Source organism: Lepidochelys olivacea (assembly GCF_965140295.1).
Source record: "Lepidochelys olivacea isolate rLepOli2 genome assembly, chromosome: 6".
In the NCBI taxonomy this organism is placed as follows: domain Eukaryota; kingdom Metazoa; phylum Chordata; order Testudines; family Cheloniidae; genus Lepidochelys; species Lepidochelys olivacea.
Window position 1 is genome coordinate 34,717,658 of NC_140416.1, and position 19,844 is coordinate 34,737,501.

The 19,844-nt window shown below is 43.2% G+C and overlaps 1 protein-coding gene across 10 annotated transcripts in view; it reads right to left on the reverse strand.

The window, feature by feature from the left end:
• The window catches only part of PPFIBP2 (PPFIA binding protein 2), a 206,630-nt gene that overhangs the window by 76,205 nt on the left and 110,581 nt on the right, over positions 1–19,844 (reverse strand). For all 10 annotated transcript variants that reach the window (XM_084631942.1, XM_084631944.1, XM_084631946.1 and 7 more), the window contains one exon: positions 4,841–4,933. In XM_084631942.1, the coding sequence (XP_084488068.1) occupies positions 4,841–4,933 (93 nt within the window). The remainder of the gene's footprint in view (positions 1–4,840; positions 4,934–19,844) is intronic.

Genomic DNA, 19,844 nt, shown 5'->3' on the forward strand with positions numbered 1-19,844 from the left:
TTCATCCCTTCCGTGAGGTCCTGCCCCTGCCCTGCCTCTTCCCACCCCTTCCCTGCCCCCATTCCAACCCCTTCTCTGAACACTTGCCGCATGTTTGAGACTCCTGGCCTAGGTGATGCAGCCCATGCTGCATAATCTTATATATTTGTTCATTATTGTTATTATTAGTATTTGGGTAGCCGTAAGAGACCCAGTCATGGACTGGGACCCCATTGTGCTAGGTGCTGTACAAACATAGAAAAAAAATGACAGTCTTTAAAGAGCTCATAATTTATGCACAACAATCCCTGCAAAAACAAATAGCAAGGATTAAATTGCAGATTTAACTTCTAATTTCTTGGCAGTAATATAATTAAAATCAGACTGAAATTTGTGTGACGAGTTCATTTTTGTTTAAGTTTTCTCTCTCTTTCCAAAAGTGGCTATAAAGGAATAAATGAGATTCCACAGAATGAGGCATTGTGAAAGATGCACACTGCATCTTTGGAAGTTAAATTTCAGGCCTTCTCACATCCTTAACAATGCTGATATTTAAACACTTTAGAAGTGAAGTGCAGAGTGGCCAAGTTTTGTGCTGTTTGAAGCACGGTGTTTAAAACAAATAATTTAATAAGTAAATTTCCACATTTTCAATTAATTTGCATGTAACCACTTATGGTAAACAGACCCTGCCCCCAAGCCACAGCAGGGATAGGACAGGGAGCTTCACAAAACTCAGTGTAGTTGGGGGCATGGAAGGGAGGGGGGGCAGTACTGGGCCCCCCCCGATCTTCTCTCCCCACACTGCCACCACTGCCAGGTCCTCCTTTCCCGTTCAGATCCAGCATGGGGAGAGGCTGCTTGGCTGATGTAGAGCAGGCACAACATGGTGGCCCCTGGCAGACAAGAGGAGCATCTGCAGCCAAGCTTGCTGAATGACGTCTTTGCTGAATTGCGGGAATGTGTTGCAGAGCTAGCAAATGCTTGAGTGTCATGCCAGAAACATGGTTAAAATCTTCTGAAATAATTTTATGCTAAAACATAGTCCCACATCAGGATTTCTGAATTTGTATCCCTAATTTCGTAGCCTCACCTCATCTAGGGTGACCAGACAGAAAATGTGAAAAACTGGGACGGGGGTTGGGGGGGGGGGGTAATAGGAGCCTATGTAAGAAAAAAACCCAAAAATCAGGACATCCGGTCACCTTAGCCTCACCATATAGAGTCAAGTGGTTCAATATGTATCAGCTACCATAAGCAAGAATTTGACTCTCTTTCCCTATCCTGGGCAAATAAATCCTTCAGCCCTGGATCTTTAGTTTGCTACAAACACTTCATTCTTAGAATTTATTAAGCCCTGGTTATTACTTTAGACAGGATGTAACTTCAGGCTTCTAAACTCCTGTTAAACACAACCTTACCTTTGCTGTCATGCCCAGCTCCAGCATAACATCAATTGAGATAAGCTGGTGTCCTTGAGGAGGATCTCCAAAACCTTCAGTCGAGCATGAACCCAGCAAGAGATATGGGTTCTATAGGGAAAGCTGCTGCTGCTTAAATACTTAATTAGGTTTCCATTTTTTCCATGAAATGAAGATGATAGGTAAAGGGACAGATGGGAAGGGAGGTGGTGAGTGGAGATAATGGGACAGGAAGAAAAAGGGCCAATGTATAGAATCCTCCTTTTTAGTTTGCTCCCTGCAGCTGTCACTATAAGAGAGAATGCAAGTTCTATTTAAAGGATTACGGTGTAACTGGGTAAACACTGTAATCCCCAAGGAAAAGGTGACCTGCATAGGCATTTAATAAAATCCCAGCAGCTTTAGAAGCATGTGCTGAATGTTCCAATAGCTAAGCTAAGAGGCACATTAGAAGCTTAAAACGACATTGTTTCTCCTCTGTTAGGTCTCACATCTGCCAGCCCCGCTAGGAATCACTGGGTTGTACATAGAGCAATGTTCCCGCATACACTACACTCCTCAGTCATCAAAACCCACTAAAGCCTATAGAGTATAGAGAAAGTCCTTGTCTTTTAACTCACTTGCTTGGCTTTGCACATGTTTACTGTTTGAGATCCCAAAGGGTATAACTTTGAAAAACTAGGCAATACAGGAGAAAAGAAGCACTTGTATGAACTCCCATAAACTGTCTTGGGGGTACAACAAGACGTCAAGGCTGATGTGGCATCTCTAACCTATATTGCACATTTGGCAACACCGAGAAGCACTGCTCAGTGGTGAGGCTTGATGGGAGAGAATTTAACTCTGAAAGGTTTAACGCAGAGGTGTTTGAGTCAGCCCACTCAGTATAGGGTAGAGGTAGGAGGCACTGCCTTTCCCACTGCTTCATCTCCAGCCGCTTTGTGTGGACTAGGAGTGCTCTAAGCAGCCTAGGCTGCTTAACCTTGTGCCAATGGACTACGGTCCCTGAGATCATACACCATCTAGGGATAGCAGGAGAGCAGTGTGCACCAGTCACTCCCTCATCTCACCTTGTCCTCTGCACCACGGAGGCTATAGGCGCCAACTTTGTGGGTGCTCTGGGGCTGGAGCACCCACAGGGAAAAAATGGTGGGTGCTCAGCAGTCCTACTGATCAGCTCCTCCTCCCCCACCCAGTGCTTCCCACCCACTGGCAGCCCCGCCGATCAGTACCTTCCCCTCACTCCCAGGGCCTCTCACCCATCCTGATCAGCTGTTCCAAGGTGTGCAGGAGGCACTGGGTGGGAGGGGGAGGAGCGAGGGCAGGACACGCTCAGGGGAGGGGGCGGAATGGGGCTGGAAGAGGCGGGGCAGGGGTGGAGTGGGGGTGGGCGCCTTTGTGGCTCAGGCTAAGAAGTTTGGACACCACTGATTTAGACTGAGCATTTTAGGGCAGCAGTGGTCTTTTACAATGGGGCACTAGTCTTGGTTGGGTCCTTGTGAGTGCTACTGTAACACAAACAGGTAATACTGTGAGGTAGGGTGGGAAAGTGAATGAGATTAATATGCTGAATAACCAACTTTGACCTGGCTTTCGGGAGCATTCAGAACAAATTTCTGAAGCAATTTCATTAAATTCCTTTGTAGACAGACCCAAGTAGCTGTCTCAGCCATGCTTAGAACCAAACATTTTTGGTTTTAAACAAAGTTTCTAACAGAAGTTTTACTGCTAAGGCTTTTGCCAATGGCAGTTCTAATTAGACAGGAATTAAAATTCAAACCAAGCCAAAAGAGTAAGTCTCACTATAGGTTTACTGCTTATTTTATATTGGTAATGAGAACGTCACTCAGTTAATTAAAGCAAGTGTGAATAAGAAACACATGCAAAAGAAAACACGTTCACAGAAGCTAATTACTGAGATAACAGAGAATATAAACCCACATCTATTATGGATACATGGACTAGGAGTCACTTGCAGAGGGAAAAGGACAGATAAAGATTGCGTATCTAGAAAGACTTCTGCTTTGGGCTTTAAGAACAGCTACTGTGCAGCCTAGTAAAGGAAGGGAGGAAAATATTCAGAAAGACTCAAGGAGCTTGATTTTATCTTGTGCATAGTTTTATTTTCCCAAGAATAAAACTTATTCATGTGGGATACAGGCTGAGCTTTTGAAAGAGGCTTGTAAACTGGGAAACAGGAAACCTGAAAAAAACGGACCTTGTTTCAGACTTATTTTCTCCTGGATTCATTGCCAAATTCTCCCATCCCCTCAGATATTTAATGAAGTAAAACACCTCAGATACAAACCAAAGGCAAGCAATGATCACAGAACCTACTGCTCTCTCTGCTTCTTGACAGAGAAACAAGATTTGGGAAAGCCAGATGTTAAAATATTTCTGAAGAGGGATTGGGCAATGGGAATACAGTGATATTGAGGTCTGGCTGTGCTTCGACTCATGGAGTAGAGAAGAATTTGACAGCTGTAGAGTCTCATGTCACCTGAAGCGTGGAAGGAGTGTGTGTTGAGAAACCATGCCACTACGGAGGGTGCCTCTTCCTGCCCTCTGGAACTTTCCCTTGATCCCAACTTTCCAGTTCCCTCATTTCTCCTGTTTCAAGTTCCCCACATTCTCCCTACAGCCACAGGACTACTGGATCTATCACCTCACCTTTGAATTCAGAGTATGCTGCTGAGCAACAGAACTATAGGACTTCTCAGATCACATTATATATTCTCATGCATGGAAGAACAACTATAATAGAAAAAGAGAGTGGGGCAACTGGATCCTCATACTCAGTCATAAATCCTGAGGGTCAGATGCTATATGTCAGAATAACTCCACTTACTTCCATGGATTTACACCAGCGGAGGGGTCTGGCACTGAAGAAGAGAGAAAGTGAGTGTTTGTGGCAGGTGGGATCACAACAGAGGAAGTGGAAGCCCAGGAAGACGGGAGAGAATTGGACACAAGAGCCAGACATCCAGTTCCCAGACAATTATGGAAATTGGCACAAAACCATGTTCTCCATAGAATCAACTGGGACAATCTCACAAACTCAGAGCAATCTCTTTGACCTGCCACATCTGGTCACACTACAGTGTCCGTTTTGTGGATTTTACATAATGCTGTGAATAAAGGCAACTGACTTGTCCACTATTTATGATTTGATTTTTCTTCTTGCTTAGTCATTCTCGTCTCTCCTATCTTTGTGTTACATACAAATATCAATCCAGCTGGTGGCCAGCCTGGTTAGCTGTAAGCCTTCCTCACATCCAATGGCAATTTTATATTCAATGGCCAGTAAATGTTTCTTACACTGAACATATTCTTATTGATCTAACAGAACCAAGGTGTTTGGCTTCTTGTCTCTTTTGGGACTCCCTTTAACTTTTATCCATTGAATAGCAAATATGTTGATAGCACACTACTATACATACCTGCAATATGAGGGACTCTTTATCACCCTCTAATCGTGCCAGTCGTTCTTGATAGGTTTCATTGTTAGCAGAAGAATGATGATTCACCTGAGACTGAAGATAATGATATACTAAGAATTTAAACAAATAACTGAAATGAAAATGTCAAGCAACAGCAAACATAATGAAAAGTAATACAGAACCAGGGAAGTTGCAATAATGCAAAATAAATACACATATTATACTGAATATGATCCTGCAAAGAGCAACCTGGTATGCCATAAGCAGTTTGGAGACTCATTTTATGTGCAGCTGAATTTTAGATAACTTCTTATTTCTAGGGATCAATACTTCTGCATACCCAAAGATCAAGAATGACATCCAGTACAACTTCATGTCACTCCTGGCCTTTGCGCATACTAACACTTTTCCAAATTCAATGGAATACCGATTGTGGCCTGAACTGGAATCAGTATACCATCCACCATTAGAAAGCCTGTAAGATATTACATGGCAGGCATTTCTTTCTGCTGTCCATTTGTTTTCATTTGTCATGCAAACTTTCACTGAAAGTGTCACAAATAGGTTGGAAATTCATAAATGCAAATATCTGTGCTGACATGCAAATTTTGACAGAACATCCTGGTAGCGCAACCCCTGAAAATAAATGTTTATTATTAGACCAAAAATATGAAAGAATCCAGCCTCCACAGTAATTAGCAGCAACTTTCTGAAGAAAAGCAGCAAATCCTATAGAAAATGAACAGAGGTGAGCCTAACTGAACCTCTGGCTTTGGACACCTGCAAACTTTGGAATGTTAAAAATTCACTTCAAGAACCAGTCTTTGTATCTTGGACCCAACAGTGGAAATGATACAAACTAAGAGCCATGAAGACTATGCACAGAAGCATTCTGAATTGTGGTACTTTGACATCCTTAGTCAATAAGACTTTGTATTAATTATAGATCATGCAGGAAAGCCATTTAAGGATCCACTTTACATTTTTAAAGTAATTCCAGGGTATAGCTTACTTTGCAATTAAGTCCCTATGAAAAGGCTACAGGAAAATATGACATTTTCTCTATTATTATTATGAATTTATTAAAAATATATCTTATAATGCTTATAATAGAGAAAATTAAAGTTTAACAATATACAATATAAGTTCAGGCTTTAAAAACCCTGCCTAGAAATAAATCTTTACATAACATTCTTCCAACATGTAAGACTCTACAGAATCTACTTCAAGTCCTTTGCTTTGTTTTTTCTGTCGAAGTAGACCACAAAAAGCTACCTTGTATTTTATAGGCTACAGCTCAGAGGATGCATTTTTAAGCAACATAATTACGATAAAACCAATGCAAAGAGAAAAATGAATTCCTTGTTAATGGGTTATTACCACCTTGTTCAGCGAGCAACTTATCAGGAACTACTGCAGCTGTTTAATTAGATTTCTAAAGTAAACTCACTGTGCAGAGGCGATAGGAAAAAAGCAAATGTCACATTAGAAAAGTATTAAATGTCATTGTCAGTGACCATGCAATTATGGGCCTTAATAACAATCAATAGTGCAACAGTGTCTGCAGTGGTACTGAAAGCAAGACAGTGAAAAGCTGTGAAATTTATGCAAATGAACAATCTGTATACAACAGCACAATCTACTGAAATACTGCCTGATTCTGCTTCCACTGAAAGTCAACTGCAAAACTCCCTTTGCCTTCAATGGTGCAGGAGCAACTCCACAAATTAGTAATTTTTGAAGAATGTATGGCAAATTGCTATGATAGCAGATACCGCACTATGCAACAGCAGGAAAAGACAGTCCCATGGACAAGTCACTAGGGCCAGACCTTCAGTGTGTGTAAATAAGTGTAGCCCCATTGATTTCAACATAGCTCTGCCAATTTGCACAGTCAGAAGATCTGTCCCTTCTGCCGCCCCTCCGATATGTAAAATAGAGATTATATTTCCTGTCTTCGACCCTTTGGTTTTTTGATTTCAGTTGTATGCTCTTGTGGGCCTCTTACTATGATTTGGTAAAAGGGGTAAACAGTGAGGTGGCAAAATTTGCAAACGATACAAAACTACTCAAGATAGTTAAGTCCAAAGCAGACTGCGAAGAGTTACAAAAGGGATCTCACAAAACCGGGTGACTGGGCAACAAAATGGCAGATGAAATTCAATGTTGATAATGCAAAGTAATGCACATTGGAAAACATAATCCCAACTGTACATTAAAATATAAATCTGATGGGATCTAAATTAGCTCTTACCACTCAAGAAAGTGATCTTGGAGTCACTGTGGATAGTTCTCTGAAACATCCATTCAATGTGCAGCAGCAGTCAAAAAAGCTAACAATGTTGGGAACCATTAGGAGAGGGATAGATAATAAGACAGAATATATCATATTGCCTCTATATAAATCTGTTGCATGCCTACATCTTGAATACTGCATGCCTCTCTGGTCGCCCTATCTCAAAAAAGATATATTGGAATTGGAAAAGATACAGAAAAGGGCAACAAAAATGATTAAGGTATGGAACAGCTTCCATATGAGGAGATTAATAAGACTGGGACATTTCAGCTTGGAAAAGAGATGATGAAGGGGGGATATGATAGAGGTCCATAATGACCATCATGATTGGTGTGGAGAAAGTAAATAAGGAAGTATTATTTATTTTTTAGCATAATGCAAGAACTAGGGGTCACCAAATGAAATTCACACAGCAGGTTTAAAAGAAACAAAAGGAAGTATTTCTTCACACAATGCACAGACAACCTGTGGAACTCTTTGCCAGAGGATGCTGAGAAGGCCAAGACTATAACAGGGTTCAAAAAAGAACTAGATAAGTTCATGGAGGATAGCTCTGTCAATGGCTATTAGTCAGGATGGGCAGGGATGCAAAACCATGCTCTGAAGTGTCCCTAGCCTCTGTTTGCTAGAAGTTGGGAATGGCGACAGGGGATGGATCACTTGATGATTACCTGTTCTGTTCATTCCCTCTGAAGCACCTGGCATTGGCCACTGTTGGGACAGGATACTGGGCAGGGGCTAGATGGATAATTGGTCTGACCCAGTATGGCCACCCTTATGTTTTTATATGTATGTATGGCCCCTTGTTCAATAAGGCCCTGATCTCAGTTGGGATCTCTAGGCAGTACTGTACTACAGATAATGTAGGTAAACCTGGCAGTGATTATTGTGATGGGTTGGATCACAGTTACCCCCTTCGGACTGCCAACTGATGTGCTGAGACTACTTCTGCCCCTGCTTTCTTGCCCTGGCAGCTTGGGACTTCAGTGCCCTGCCTGGTTTGATCTAGACCTGCTAGCCTGTTGAAAACCCAGACCCAGGTCTGAACCACTTCCCCTAACAGCTGCAGGCTTAATTGAAAGCTTATTAAGAAGTGTTCCTGTCTTTAACACTCAGATGCTCAACTCCCAATGGGGTCCAAACCCCAAATAAATCCAAAACTCAAATTGTTCGCCCTCTATAACACTGATAGAGAAATATGCACAGCTGTTTGCGCCCCCAGGTATTAATACATACTCTGGGTTAATAAGTACAAAGTGATTTTATTAAATACAGAAAGTATGATTTAAGTGGTTCCAAGTAGTAACAGACAGAACAAAGTGAATTACCAATAAAAAAAACACACACGCAAGTCTATGCCTAATACAGTAAGAAAACTGAATACAGATAAAACACCCTCAGAGGTGTTCCAGTAAGCTTCCTTTTACAGACTAGTCTCCTTCTAGTCTGGGTCCGGCAATCACTCACATCCCCCGTGGTTACTGTCCTTTGTTCCAGTTTCTTTCAGGTATCCTTTGGGGGTGGTGAGGCTATCTCTTGAGCCAACTGAAGATAAAATGGAGGGGTCTCCCAGGGGTTTAAATAGACTCTCTCTTGTGGGCGAATACCCCTCCATCCCCCTGTGTAGAATTCCAGCTACAAGATGGAGTTTTGGAGTCACATGGGCAAGTCACATGTCCATGCATGACTCAGAACTTACAGGTAGCAGCCATGGTTCAAATGCTACCTTGAACGTCCTCATGTAGACTTTTTATGTGGATTGGAGCCTTCCAAGATCCATTGTTCGTTAAGAGCTTCTTGATTGGGCACTTGCAAATTCCTTTCTAAAGAAGCTGACCAAATGCCTTACTAAGGCTATTTAAAATCAAACAAGTATACAGCCAATATTCATAACTTTGAATACAACAACACATGCATACAAATAGGATGAATATATTCAGTAGATCATAACCTTCATATAGATATGTTAGATGGCATATGGAGCATAAAACATATTCCAGTTATGTCATATATACATTCATAAGCATATTTCCATAAAGTCTTATGGGGTGCAACGTCACAATTATCTTAACTAGATCCAAGTCATAGTGGGCTACATTTTCAAACATGGCTACTTAAGGGCAGAGCTGCATGGTGCTGTGCATCCTTGACTTCCATGGATTCAAAGGGAACTGAGGGTGCTCCAGATCTCACAGAACTGTTGATGTATAAGGTTTTCTAGAGGGTCTCAGGGGGAAGGGGCTTTAACATCTGCTCCTTCCTTTTCTTATTTTTTCAACTTACCTTTGAAAACATCTCTGTGAACATCACCTTCCCTGAACATCCCCATCAATGGTCTTTTTCAGGGGTCAGCAACCTTTCAGAAGTGGTGTGCCGAGTCTTCATTTAGTCACTCTAATTTAAGGTTTCGCATGCCAGTAATACATTTTAATGTTTTTAGAAGGTCTCTTTCAATAAATCTATTATATAACTAAACTATTGTTGTATGTAAAGTAAATAAGGTTTTTAAAATGTTTAAGAAGCTTCATTTAAAATTAAATTAAAATGCAGAGCCCCCCCGACTGGCGGTCAGGACCCGGGCAGTGTGAGTGCCACTGAAAATCAGCTCACGTGCCACCTTTGGCACATGTGCCATAGGTTGCCTACCCCAGTCTATTTTCAACCTTTCTTTAAAAACAAAAAAAAGCCCCAAAACCCCAGAACAGTTGTCAAAAGTGCACAGGTCCAGGTTAAATTAATCCTTTTGATGAGGTTCATGGATCTGTCCAGGTGTTTGTAAGAGAAAATATTTTATTTATGATTTTTTACAGAGCTATAATGGAAATAAAGAATTCCAATAAGTACCCAAGAGATGTCCTTGTATGTCCAGCAGAGAGATCCCCTTGGCCAGTGAGCTTGCAGGACTTCAGACATACTGCTAGCTACTCTGCTTTTGATAAAAGAAAAGGAGTACTTGTGGCACCTTAGAGACTAACCAATTTATTTGAGCATGAGAGAACCTGGGACCTTTGACCTAACTTCCCCTAACATTAGAAATACTTCCTTCTCCCCATCATTATGGGATATAGGGTTCTGATGGACAACCTTCCCCAACAAGTCTCCATGACCCATATCAACATGATGGGGGAAACCCCCTGCTATCAGTGTACAGCACATGCAGTACCCTGAGAGCATCACCACAGGCCCTCTGCTCTACATGGAGCCGGATAAGCCACAGCCAGTGAGGAGGGAAGGAGGAAGAACTTAGCATTCTTCCAGCTTATTGTACATACTGTACAGTTCATATCCTGAAACAATTCATTTTTTGTTCAGGTCCAACTGACTCAATCAGTTAACACTTAATTTTTATAAATTCATTGTGTGTTCAATATGTGCCTCATTCCAAGCCTGACATTGTAATCCTCACTGCAAATTCACTTTGGGACACAGGGAGCCAGCACAAGGCATATACACCACTAGTCCTCCCTAAACCCTGTTGTGCAGGGCCAAAAGCATTGCACGGTCTTTTTGCTGGCCACTTCTGCATGGGGGTGAATTTCTCCCTTGGAATTCACAGTTTAATTTTAGATTAGCTTTTAGAGTGGTGAATAATATCTGTTTAGTTTTCAGAAGATTTGACATTTGATCATGCTGTGCATTTTTGCTAGAAGTACTGTGGCTCACTCAGCTTCCTTGAATACATAATTCCTCTCTAGAATGTCTGATTCTTAGTTTTGCAAGAAGACGAGCCACATCAATGCTTTCAATATTACAAGCATCCTCTGGAACTAATCTTCTTTGGCTGTGTAGTTGGCCTCAAGTCTGGGAAAATACAATATGATGCAATTTTGTTGTTGTTAGAAAATGTTCTTAGCTTGCTTAGTTGCTGATAACGTTCTGTCTTTGACCATCAGCTCTGTGATGATAAAGATAATGGTTCTTTCAAGAGTTTGTACAGGAATCTTGAGAAGTAGGTAGGTTCTCTTGCAATTTTTCAAATCTCCATTTAGCTTAACCTCATCAGGACAGGCAAGATTTAAGGGAGAAAGGAGGGCTACTGAGGGAGAGAGAAACAGAAAGGTGGTTCTAGATTTCAAGACCTGTGCAGGAGAAGCTTCTACCAAAAAAAGTGAGATTGTGTTTGTGATGAAAAAGAAGATGAATTTTGTATGATACACTCTTTTTACTGCTGGCTTTCCCCTTTTGCTACTTGTTTTTAGGAAACAGGACTGTGGCCTCTTATGTTTAGGGGAAAGATTTTACAGACATTTTTTGCCATAACTAACTTCTCATGAAACATAAACAGGGTTCAAAGTTGCAACAGAAGAGTCAGCTGTCCAAAAGAATTAGATTAGCATAAAATCACAGACATCTGTGGTACTTTGCTGAGCCCACGTTTATCAAAGATACAGATGCCCAATGTTGTCTGCCTTGTTGTATGCTTGTGAAACATCCCCAATTGTAAGTGCATTATTCAATATCCATATAAAAGCTAGTGAATCATTCTCATGTGAGCAGGAAAATATCAGCTTTGCTAACAGGTCAGCTAGCGAGTCAGCTATTATCTGTACTTGTCAGATAAGCGCAGACAAGATGACCTGTTAAATAAAAGTAGTAGACTGATGTTGCAGTTGTTTAAGACTTGGGCAACATTTGTGGTGAACAAAGACAAGATAAAACAATGTAATATAACCCAAGGCCATCTGTGGATGGTTGGAGTACCTTCTGCAGCTATAAAAGTAGAGTACTTAGTTTCCTCTAAGGCAATGCAGACAGACACCAGCAGGGACTGAATGTGGGACCTTTGACACTAAAATCACAAGATTTTAAAATACCTGATTAAAAGACATAGCTCCATTAGCGATCAGTAGCTCTTATAATTACATGCTTAACAGCCAGGACCAACAAGACTTATTACAGAGACAACAAAAATATTAAGTCTGAGGACCAAGCCTGAAAGACCAAAAATAAGCGTGTGTAATGAGTAAATCTTTGATAAATTAAGTTTGCAGTTTATAAACTAAACATGTTAATTATAGAGCTGGTCAGGAATTTTCCGTAAAAATTATTTTCTGATGGTAAATGCCTTTTCCGCAAAATCAAAATTTTCTTTGGGAAAATTTCAATTTTCCACTGTGAAAATAGAAATGATGCCTTTCCTGCTTCCTTCTCTCTGCCAGAGCCTTTCCCTGCTGCTGGTGCCTTTCCCTGTGGTAGGGACAAGCTCCAGCAGTTCCTTGTGGTGAGGAAAGTCTACAAAAACGGGGAGAGGATCTTTCCCCGCTGCCTCCCCCATCAGAGTCTTTTCTTCTGGGAACTGCTACAACCTCTCTCTGGTGTCTCCCTGCTGCCACAGTCCGTCCCCGAGGCGGGAAAGGCTCTGGCACTGGGTCACTACACTGTTAAAAATAGCAGTATAGACAGAGAAGGCACTGCTTAGGTGTGTAAAGACCTAAGCAGTGCTTCACCATCTATACTGCTGTTTATGCCGGTGCTAGGGGGTTGCATAGCACATGTACTCTACACACAGCTGTAAGGATAGACATAGTGTGAAACCAATTTTCAGAATTGTGGCAGCACTTCAGGGCCTGTCTGTTTTAGGAACGCATTATTTATAAATGTAAACATTTCCCTTAACCCAGCATGCTCTGTGGGATATCTACAATTGTTTTCCCAGTTAAAGTAAAAGTTTTCACATAGAGGTTTATCCTACCATCTGCTTCAATGTCTTAAAAATCTTCAGTGTCTTAGATTCTCTCTGTCATATTATGCTCTCTTCTAACTTGGATAAAATGCTGTTTTGTATTAGAAGCACTTGCTGTGTCTCTCAGTATCATTTATGTAATCTAGTCATTAGCCATTCCTCTTCCAAGAAGCTTAAGTGTCACACCAGAATATATAGCAACACTCTCACAAATCTTGGGAGACAGGCCAGTCCTTGCCTACAGACAGCCCCGCAACCTGAAGCAAATACTCACCAACAACCACATACCACACAACAGAACCACTAACCCAGGAACTTATCCTTGCAACAAAGCCCGTTGCCAACTGTGCCCACATATCTATTCAGGGGACACCATCACAGGGCCTAATAACATCAGCCACACTATCAGAGGCTCGTTCACCTGCACATCCACCAATGTGATATATGCCATCATGTGCCAGCAATGCCCCTCTGCCATGTACATTGGTCAAACTGGACAGTCTCTACGTAAAAGAATAAATGGACACAAATCAGATGTCAAGAATTGTAACATTCATAAACCAGTCGGAGAACACTTCAATCTCTCTGGTCACGCGATCACAGACATGAAGGTCGCTATCTTAAAACAAAAAAACTTCAAATCCAGACTCCAGCGAGAAACTGCTGAATTGGAATTCATTTGCAAATTGGATACTATTAATTTAGGCTTAAATAGAGACTTGGAGTGGCTAAGTCATTATGCAAGGTAGCCTGTTTCCTCTTGTTTTTTCCTACCCCCCCCCCCCAGATGTTCTGGTTTAACTTGGATTTTAACTTGAAGAGTGGTCAGTTTGGATGAGCTATTACCAGCAGGAGAGTGAGTTTCTGTGTGTATGGGGGTGGGGGGATGTGAGAACCTGGATTTATGCAGGAAATAGCCCAGCTTGATTGTCATGCACATTGTGTAAAGAGTTGTCACTTTGGATGGGCTATCACCAGCAGGAGAGTGAATTTGTGTGGGGGGGTGGAGGGTGAGAAAACCTGGATTTGTGCTGGAAATCACTTTAGATAAGCTATTACCAGCAGGACAGTGGGGTGGGAATAGGTATTGTTTCATATTCTCTGTGTATATATAAAGCCTGCTGCAGTTTCCACGATATGCATCTGAGGAAGTGAGCTGTAGCTCACGAAAGCTTATGCTCTAATAAATTGGTTAGTCTCTAAGGTGCCACAAGTCCTCCTTTTCTTTTTGCGAATACAGACTAACACGGCTGCTACTCTGAAACAAAAATTTCAGGACATGCTCTAGAAGTATTTATTTTATAAGAATATCAGAATTAATCACTAAGCCCTGGTCTACACTATGGGGTTAGGTCGAATTTAGCCGCGTTAGCTCGATTTTAAAATGAACGCGTCCACACAACCAACCCCGTTCCGTCGACTTAAAGGGCTCTTAAAATTGACTTCTGTACTTCTCCCCGGCGAGGGGAGTAGTGCTAAAATCGACCTTCTTGGGTTGAATTTGGGGTAGTGCAGATGCAAATTGACGGTATTGCCTCTGGGAGCTATCCCAGAGTGCTTCATTGTGACTGCTCAGGACCGCACTTTGAACTCGGATGCACTAGCCAGGTACACAGGAAAAGCCCTGGGAACTTCTGAATTTCATTGCCTGTTTGGTCAACGTGGCGAGCTCAGCAGCATAGGTGACCATGCAGTCCCCCCAGAATCGCAAACGAGCTCCAGCATGGACCGAAAGGGAGACACTGGACCTGATTGCTGTATGGGAAGAAGCATCTGTGCAGGCAGAACTACGATAAAAAAGAAAGAAATGCAAATATATTTGCCAAAAATCTCACAGGACATGTTGGAGAGAGGCTACAACAGGGACACACAGCAGTGCCGCGTGAAAGTTAAGGAGCTGAGGCAAGCCTACCAAAAGACAAAGAAGGCAAACGGTCGCTCCGGATCAGAGCCCCATACATGCCGCTTCTATGATCAGCTGCAAGCCATTCTAGGAGGGGACCCTACCAATACCCCACCACTGTCCATAGACACCTGCAAGGGGGAGGATTTTGTGGAAGAGGAGGAGGAGGAGGAGAATGCACAGCAGGCAAGAAGTGAATCCGTTCTCCCCAGCAGCCAGGACCTTTTCATCACCCTGGAGCTAATACCCTCCAAAGGCAGGACCCCGACCCTGAAGCTGGAGAAGGCACCTCTGGTGAGTGCACATTTCTAACTACACTACAGGGTTTAAAAGCAATAGTGTTTAATTTGCCCTGAAGAATTGGGATACATTCGCGGCCAGTACAGCTACTGGAAAAGTCTGTTCACATGTCTGGGGATGGAGCAGGAATCCTCTAGGGACATCTCCATGAAGCTCTCCTGGAGGTACTCAAAGTGTTCTGGAATCATTGCAGCACAAAGCATCGCAGCAAATGGTCCTGGGTTTTGGTCGCATTCAAGCAACATTCGGTCTATATCTTTCTGTGATAGCCTCGGTAGAGTGATATCATTCATGGTCACCTGGTTGAAATAGGGGAATTTTTGTAAGGGAACAGTAAAAGGACCCCATTCATGCTGGGCTGTTTGCGCTTGGCTAAAAGGGATCATCGTGCAGAATAGCCACGTGGTAGGGTGGTGTGTGCTACACATCCACCCGAAAACTGCAGCTCCTCCTTTTAAATGTGAAACCCAATCCATTGCTTGCTATGGGGAAGGATGGCGCTGCAGTTTGAAACTATTTCCACATGTTATGTGTAAGAAGTCAATTCCACGTACCCTTTGCCTTACCATGGCTGCATGGAAACCGAATTCTGTTGCCCCGCCGTGTGTGATGTGTCCCCATACCGGCAGGCGCTAAATATAAAAGGCAAAATGTGACCTTGTACCTAAAGCACATGTGCTTTCTGCTGTGAATTTCTTGATTCACTGTGAAAGAGTCTCCCTTTTGTTCTCAGAAATGTATCATCTTAAATTTTACTCTCCCTTTTTATTTCCCCCCAGGTGCAAATGTTTCTATGCTCCTCCTATCATCTCCGTCAGTGAGGTTATCACAGATTAGAAGGCGAAAAAACCACACTCGCGATGACATGTATTCTGAACGCATGCAGTCCTCCCGCACTGACAGGGCACAGCTGAATGCATGGAGGCACTCAGTAACAGAGGCCAGGAAAGCATTAAGTGAGTGCAAAGAGCAGAGGCAGGAGGCGATGCTAAGGCTACTCCGGGAGCAAACAGACATGATGAAGCATCTGGTACAGCTGCAGGAAAGCCAACAAGAGCACAGACCCCCCGCTGCATCCATCCATTGTACAACCGCCTGACCTCCTCCCCAAGTTCCATATCCTCCTCACCCAGACGCCCAAGAACATGGTGGGGGGAGGGGGAAGGAGGGGAAGGCTCCGGGCACCCAGCCACTCCACTCCAGAGGATGGCCCAAGCAACAGAAGGCTGTCATTCAAAACAGTTTGATTTGTAGTGTGGCTACAATAAGCAATGTGGCCTTATCCTTCCCTTCGACCCCACCCCACCCGGGCTACCTTGTCAGTTATCTCCCTTTTTTTTTTTAATTAATAAAGAAAGAATGCATGGTTTCAAAATAATAGTGACTTTATTTCGAAGGGGGGAGGGTGGTTGGCTTACAGGGAATTAAAATCAACAAAAGGAGCGGGGTTGCATCAAGGAGAAATACACACAACTGTCACACGAAAGCCTGGCCAGACATGAAACTGGTTTTCAAAGGCTCTCTGATGCGCAGCACGCCTTGCTGTGCTCTTCTAATCGCCCTGGTGTCTGGCTGCTCAAAATCGGCTGCCAGGCAATTTGCCTCAACCTCTCACCCCACCATAAACGTCTTCCCCTTACTCTCACAGATATTATGGAGCACACAGCAAGCAGCAATAACAATGGGAAAGCTGGTTGCGCTGCGATCTGACCTAGTCAGCAAACAGTGCCAGCGAGCTTTTAAACGTCCAAAGGCACATTCTACCACCATTCTGCACTTGCTCAGCCTATAGTTGAACTGCTCCTTTCTACTGTCCAGGCTGCCTGTGTATGGCTTTATGAGCCATGGAAGCAAGGGGTAGGCTGGGTCCCCAAGGATAACCATTGGCATTTCAACATTCCCAATGGTAATTTTCTGGTCTGGGAAGTAAGTCCCCTCTTGCAGCTGCTTGAACAGCCCGGATTTCCTAAAGATGCGAGTGTCACGCACCTTTCCCGGCCATCCCACATTGATGTCGGTGAAACGTCCCTTGTGATCCACCAGTGCTTGCAGCACCATTGAGAAGTACCCCTTGCGGTTTACGTACTGGTTGGCAAGGTGGTCCGGTGCCAAGATAGAGATATGCGTTCCGTCTATCACCCCACCACAGTTAAGGAACCCCATTGCAGCAAAGCCATCCACTATGACCTGCACATTTGCCAGAGTCACTACCCTTGATAATAGAACATGAATGATTGCATTGGCTAATTGGATCACAGCAGCCCCCACAGTAGATTTGCCCACTCCAAATTGATTCCTGACTGATCGGTAGCAGTCAGGTGTAGCAAGCTTCCACAGGGCTATCGCCACTTGCTTCTCAACTGTCAGGGCAGCTCTCATTTTCGTATTCCTGCGCTTCAGGGCGGAGGAAAGCAACTCACAGAGTTCCAGCAAAGTGGTCTTACGCATGTGAAAGTTTCGCAGCCACTGTGAATCATCCCATACCTGCAGCACTATGCAGTCCCACCAGTCTGTGCTTGTTTGCCGGGCCCAGAATCGGCATTCCACTGTATCAACCAGCCCCACTGCCACCGTGATGTCCCAATTGCCACAGCCCGTGCTTTCAGGAATGTCTGTGTCCATGTCCTCATCAAAATCGTTCTCGTGCTGGCGTCTCCTAGCCCAGTTCTGCATATACTCCAGGATAATGCGCGAGGTGTTTACAATGCTCACAACAGCAGCGGTGAGCTGAATGGGCTCCATGCTTGCTGTGGTATGGCGTCTGCAGGAGAGCAGAGTTGGAGTGGAAGCGGTGGATGATGACAACATGGAGAAATTTGCTATTGAGACTGAGCTCATTTACAAGAGCAGGAGAGCAGAGTTGCAGCAGAAGTGGTGGATGATGACAGTTAGCAGTCATATTGCACCGTCTGCTGACAGCAGCACCCAGGACAACAACAGCAGCGGTGGCAGTGAGCTGAGGTGAGCGGACTCTATGCTTGCCGTGGTATGGCGTCTGCACGGAAAAAAGGCGCGAAACTATTGTGTGCCATTGCTTCCATGGAGGGAGGGGAGACTGACGACACGTACCCAAAACCATCCGTGACAATGTTTTTGCCCCATCAGGCATTGGGAGCTTAATTCAGAATTCCAAAGGGCGGCAGAGACTGTGGGAACTGTGGGATAGCTACCCACAGTGCACCGCTCCGTAAGTCCATACTAGCCACGGTAGCGAGGACACACTCTGAAGACTTAATGTGCTTAGTGTGGACATTCGCAATCGACTGTATAAAATCAATTTCTAAAAATCGACTTCTATAAAATTGACCTAATTTTGTAGTGTAGACATACCCTAAGAAGTACAGAGATTGAGCTGGAAGGGGAAAAAGGAGAAATAAATCAGACCACCACCATTAGCTACTTTAATTTTATGAATTGATCAGATTGGAGGTGGGAAAAGCTCTTGGTCTGGGTACACATGGATTTTTCAAGCTTTGTGCCAAGTCTCCTTTTATTTTCATAGGAGATTGGATTCAGAACACAGCTTATTGTCCCACACAGAAGGAAAACCTAAGTTCAGGTTTTCTATATTAACTCTCATAGCTGAATGCTCCACAGCCTGCAAAAGTAAGGTCCTTTAAGTAAGGACATATGGAAAATAATAAAATTCAATATGGGCCAATCTATGGTTTCCTTTTGCGTGCTAAATTTCAGCTTCAGGAATCTTTGTCAAGCTTATTCTAAGAAGCTTGATAAGTCGGTCAGTACATTGAAGCACAGTAATTCAGCACTAATTCTAAGGAAGCCACACTGAAAGAATAATAAAGCTCACAGGCACATAGATCAGCGATTCTCAAACTTTTTTGGCAAGGTGCCCATACCTTAATAGGGAGCTTGTGTCACAGTTCTCCTCCCCTCCCATTCACAATCACATGAACCATCTCCAGTTCCACAGGGAATTGAATACGTTCCCTGTGGCAACTACGGCAATTGCATGCATGGAAAAAGTAATATTAAGGACATGCTTAATGTATTCTGTCTTCATTGCAATTTGGCCCCTGAAAACAAAGAAGCGGAGCCAGCAGTGTGTGACCAACCAGTTTTCCACTGACTACTAGCAGTCTATGGACCACAGTCTGAGAACCTGTGATTTGTCATTTGCATCCAGACTGAAAAAAGAGAACACCTCATTTCCCTACCCGCTTTTTTCAGGATCAGTCTAGTGTGGGGTCAATGCTATTGAGAAAAATATGTAATTCCCACCTCTCTCACTGTTCTGGGACTCATCAGGGTCACTACTTCCATTCCAGAAGAATTGTGTAGCAATGGGTACACAGCATATTATTTGTGAAATATTTGTATTTGGGGATATTATTTGAATCTCCAAATATTATTGTAATCCGAATCCAATCTATTGATATTTTAGAGCTACCTGACTGTATAGGGATTTTTGAGGAGTTGCTGGATACATGGCTCTTCTCTCTGTTCACCTGGATGCAATGAAACAAGCAGCAACAGGTTTCTCCCCTAGCCCATGTCTCACGTTTGGTTAGGGTGAGAGAGGACGGTAGCCAGATAGACAGAGCTAAAAGCACATGATCGGAAACTAAGCAAGGCAGAGCTAGAGGAACTTATACGCTCCTAGACAGCATGAACATTTGCTGAAATTCTTTGCTCTGAACTGGATGGCTGGATATGGCAGATGTGCTGGTATTTGGAAAATCTAATTTTTTATTTTCCCCCTCCCTAGCCTTTCCAGCCAACAAATGGGAGAGGGTTGTCCATTTTGCTCCCTCTCACATCCTTCACTAAATTAATTAGACCAGTGAAGGTCTAACAGTTT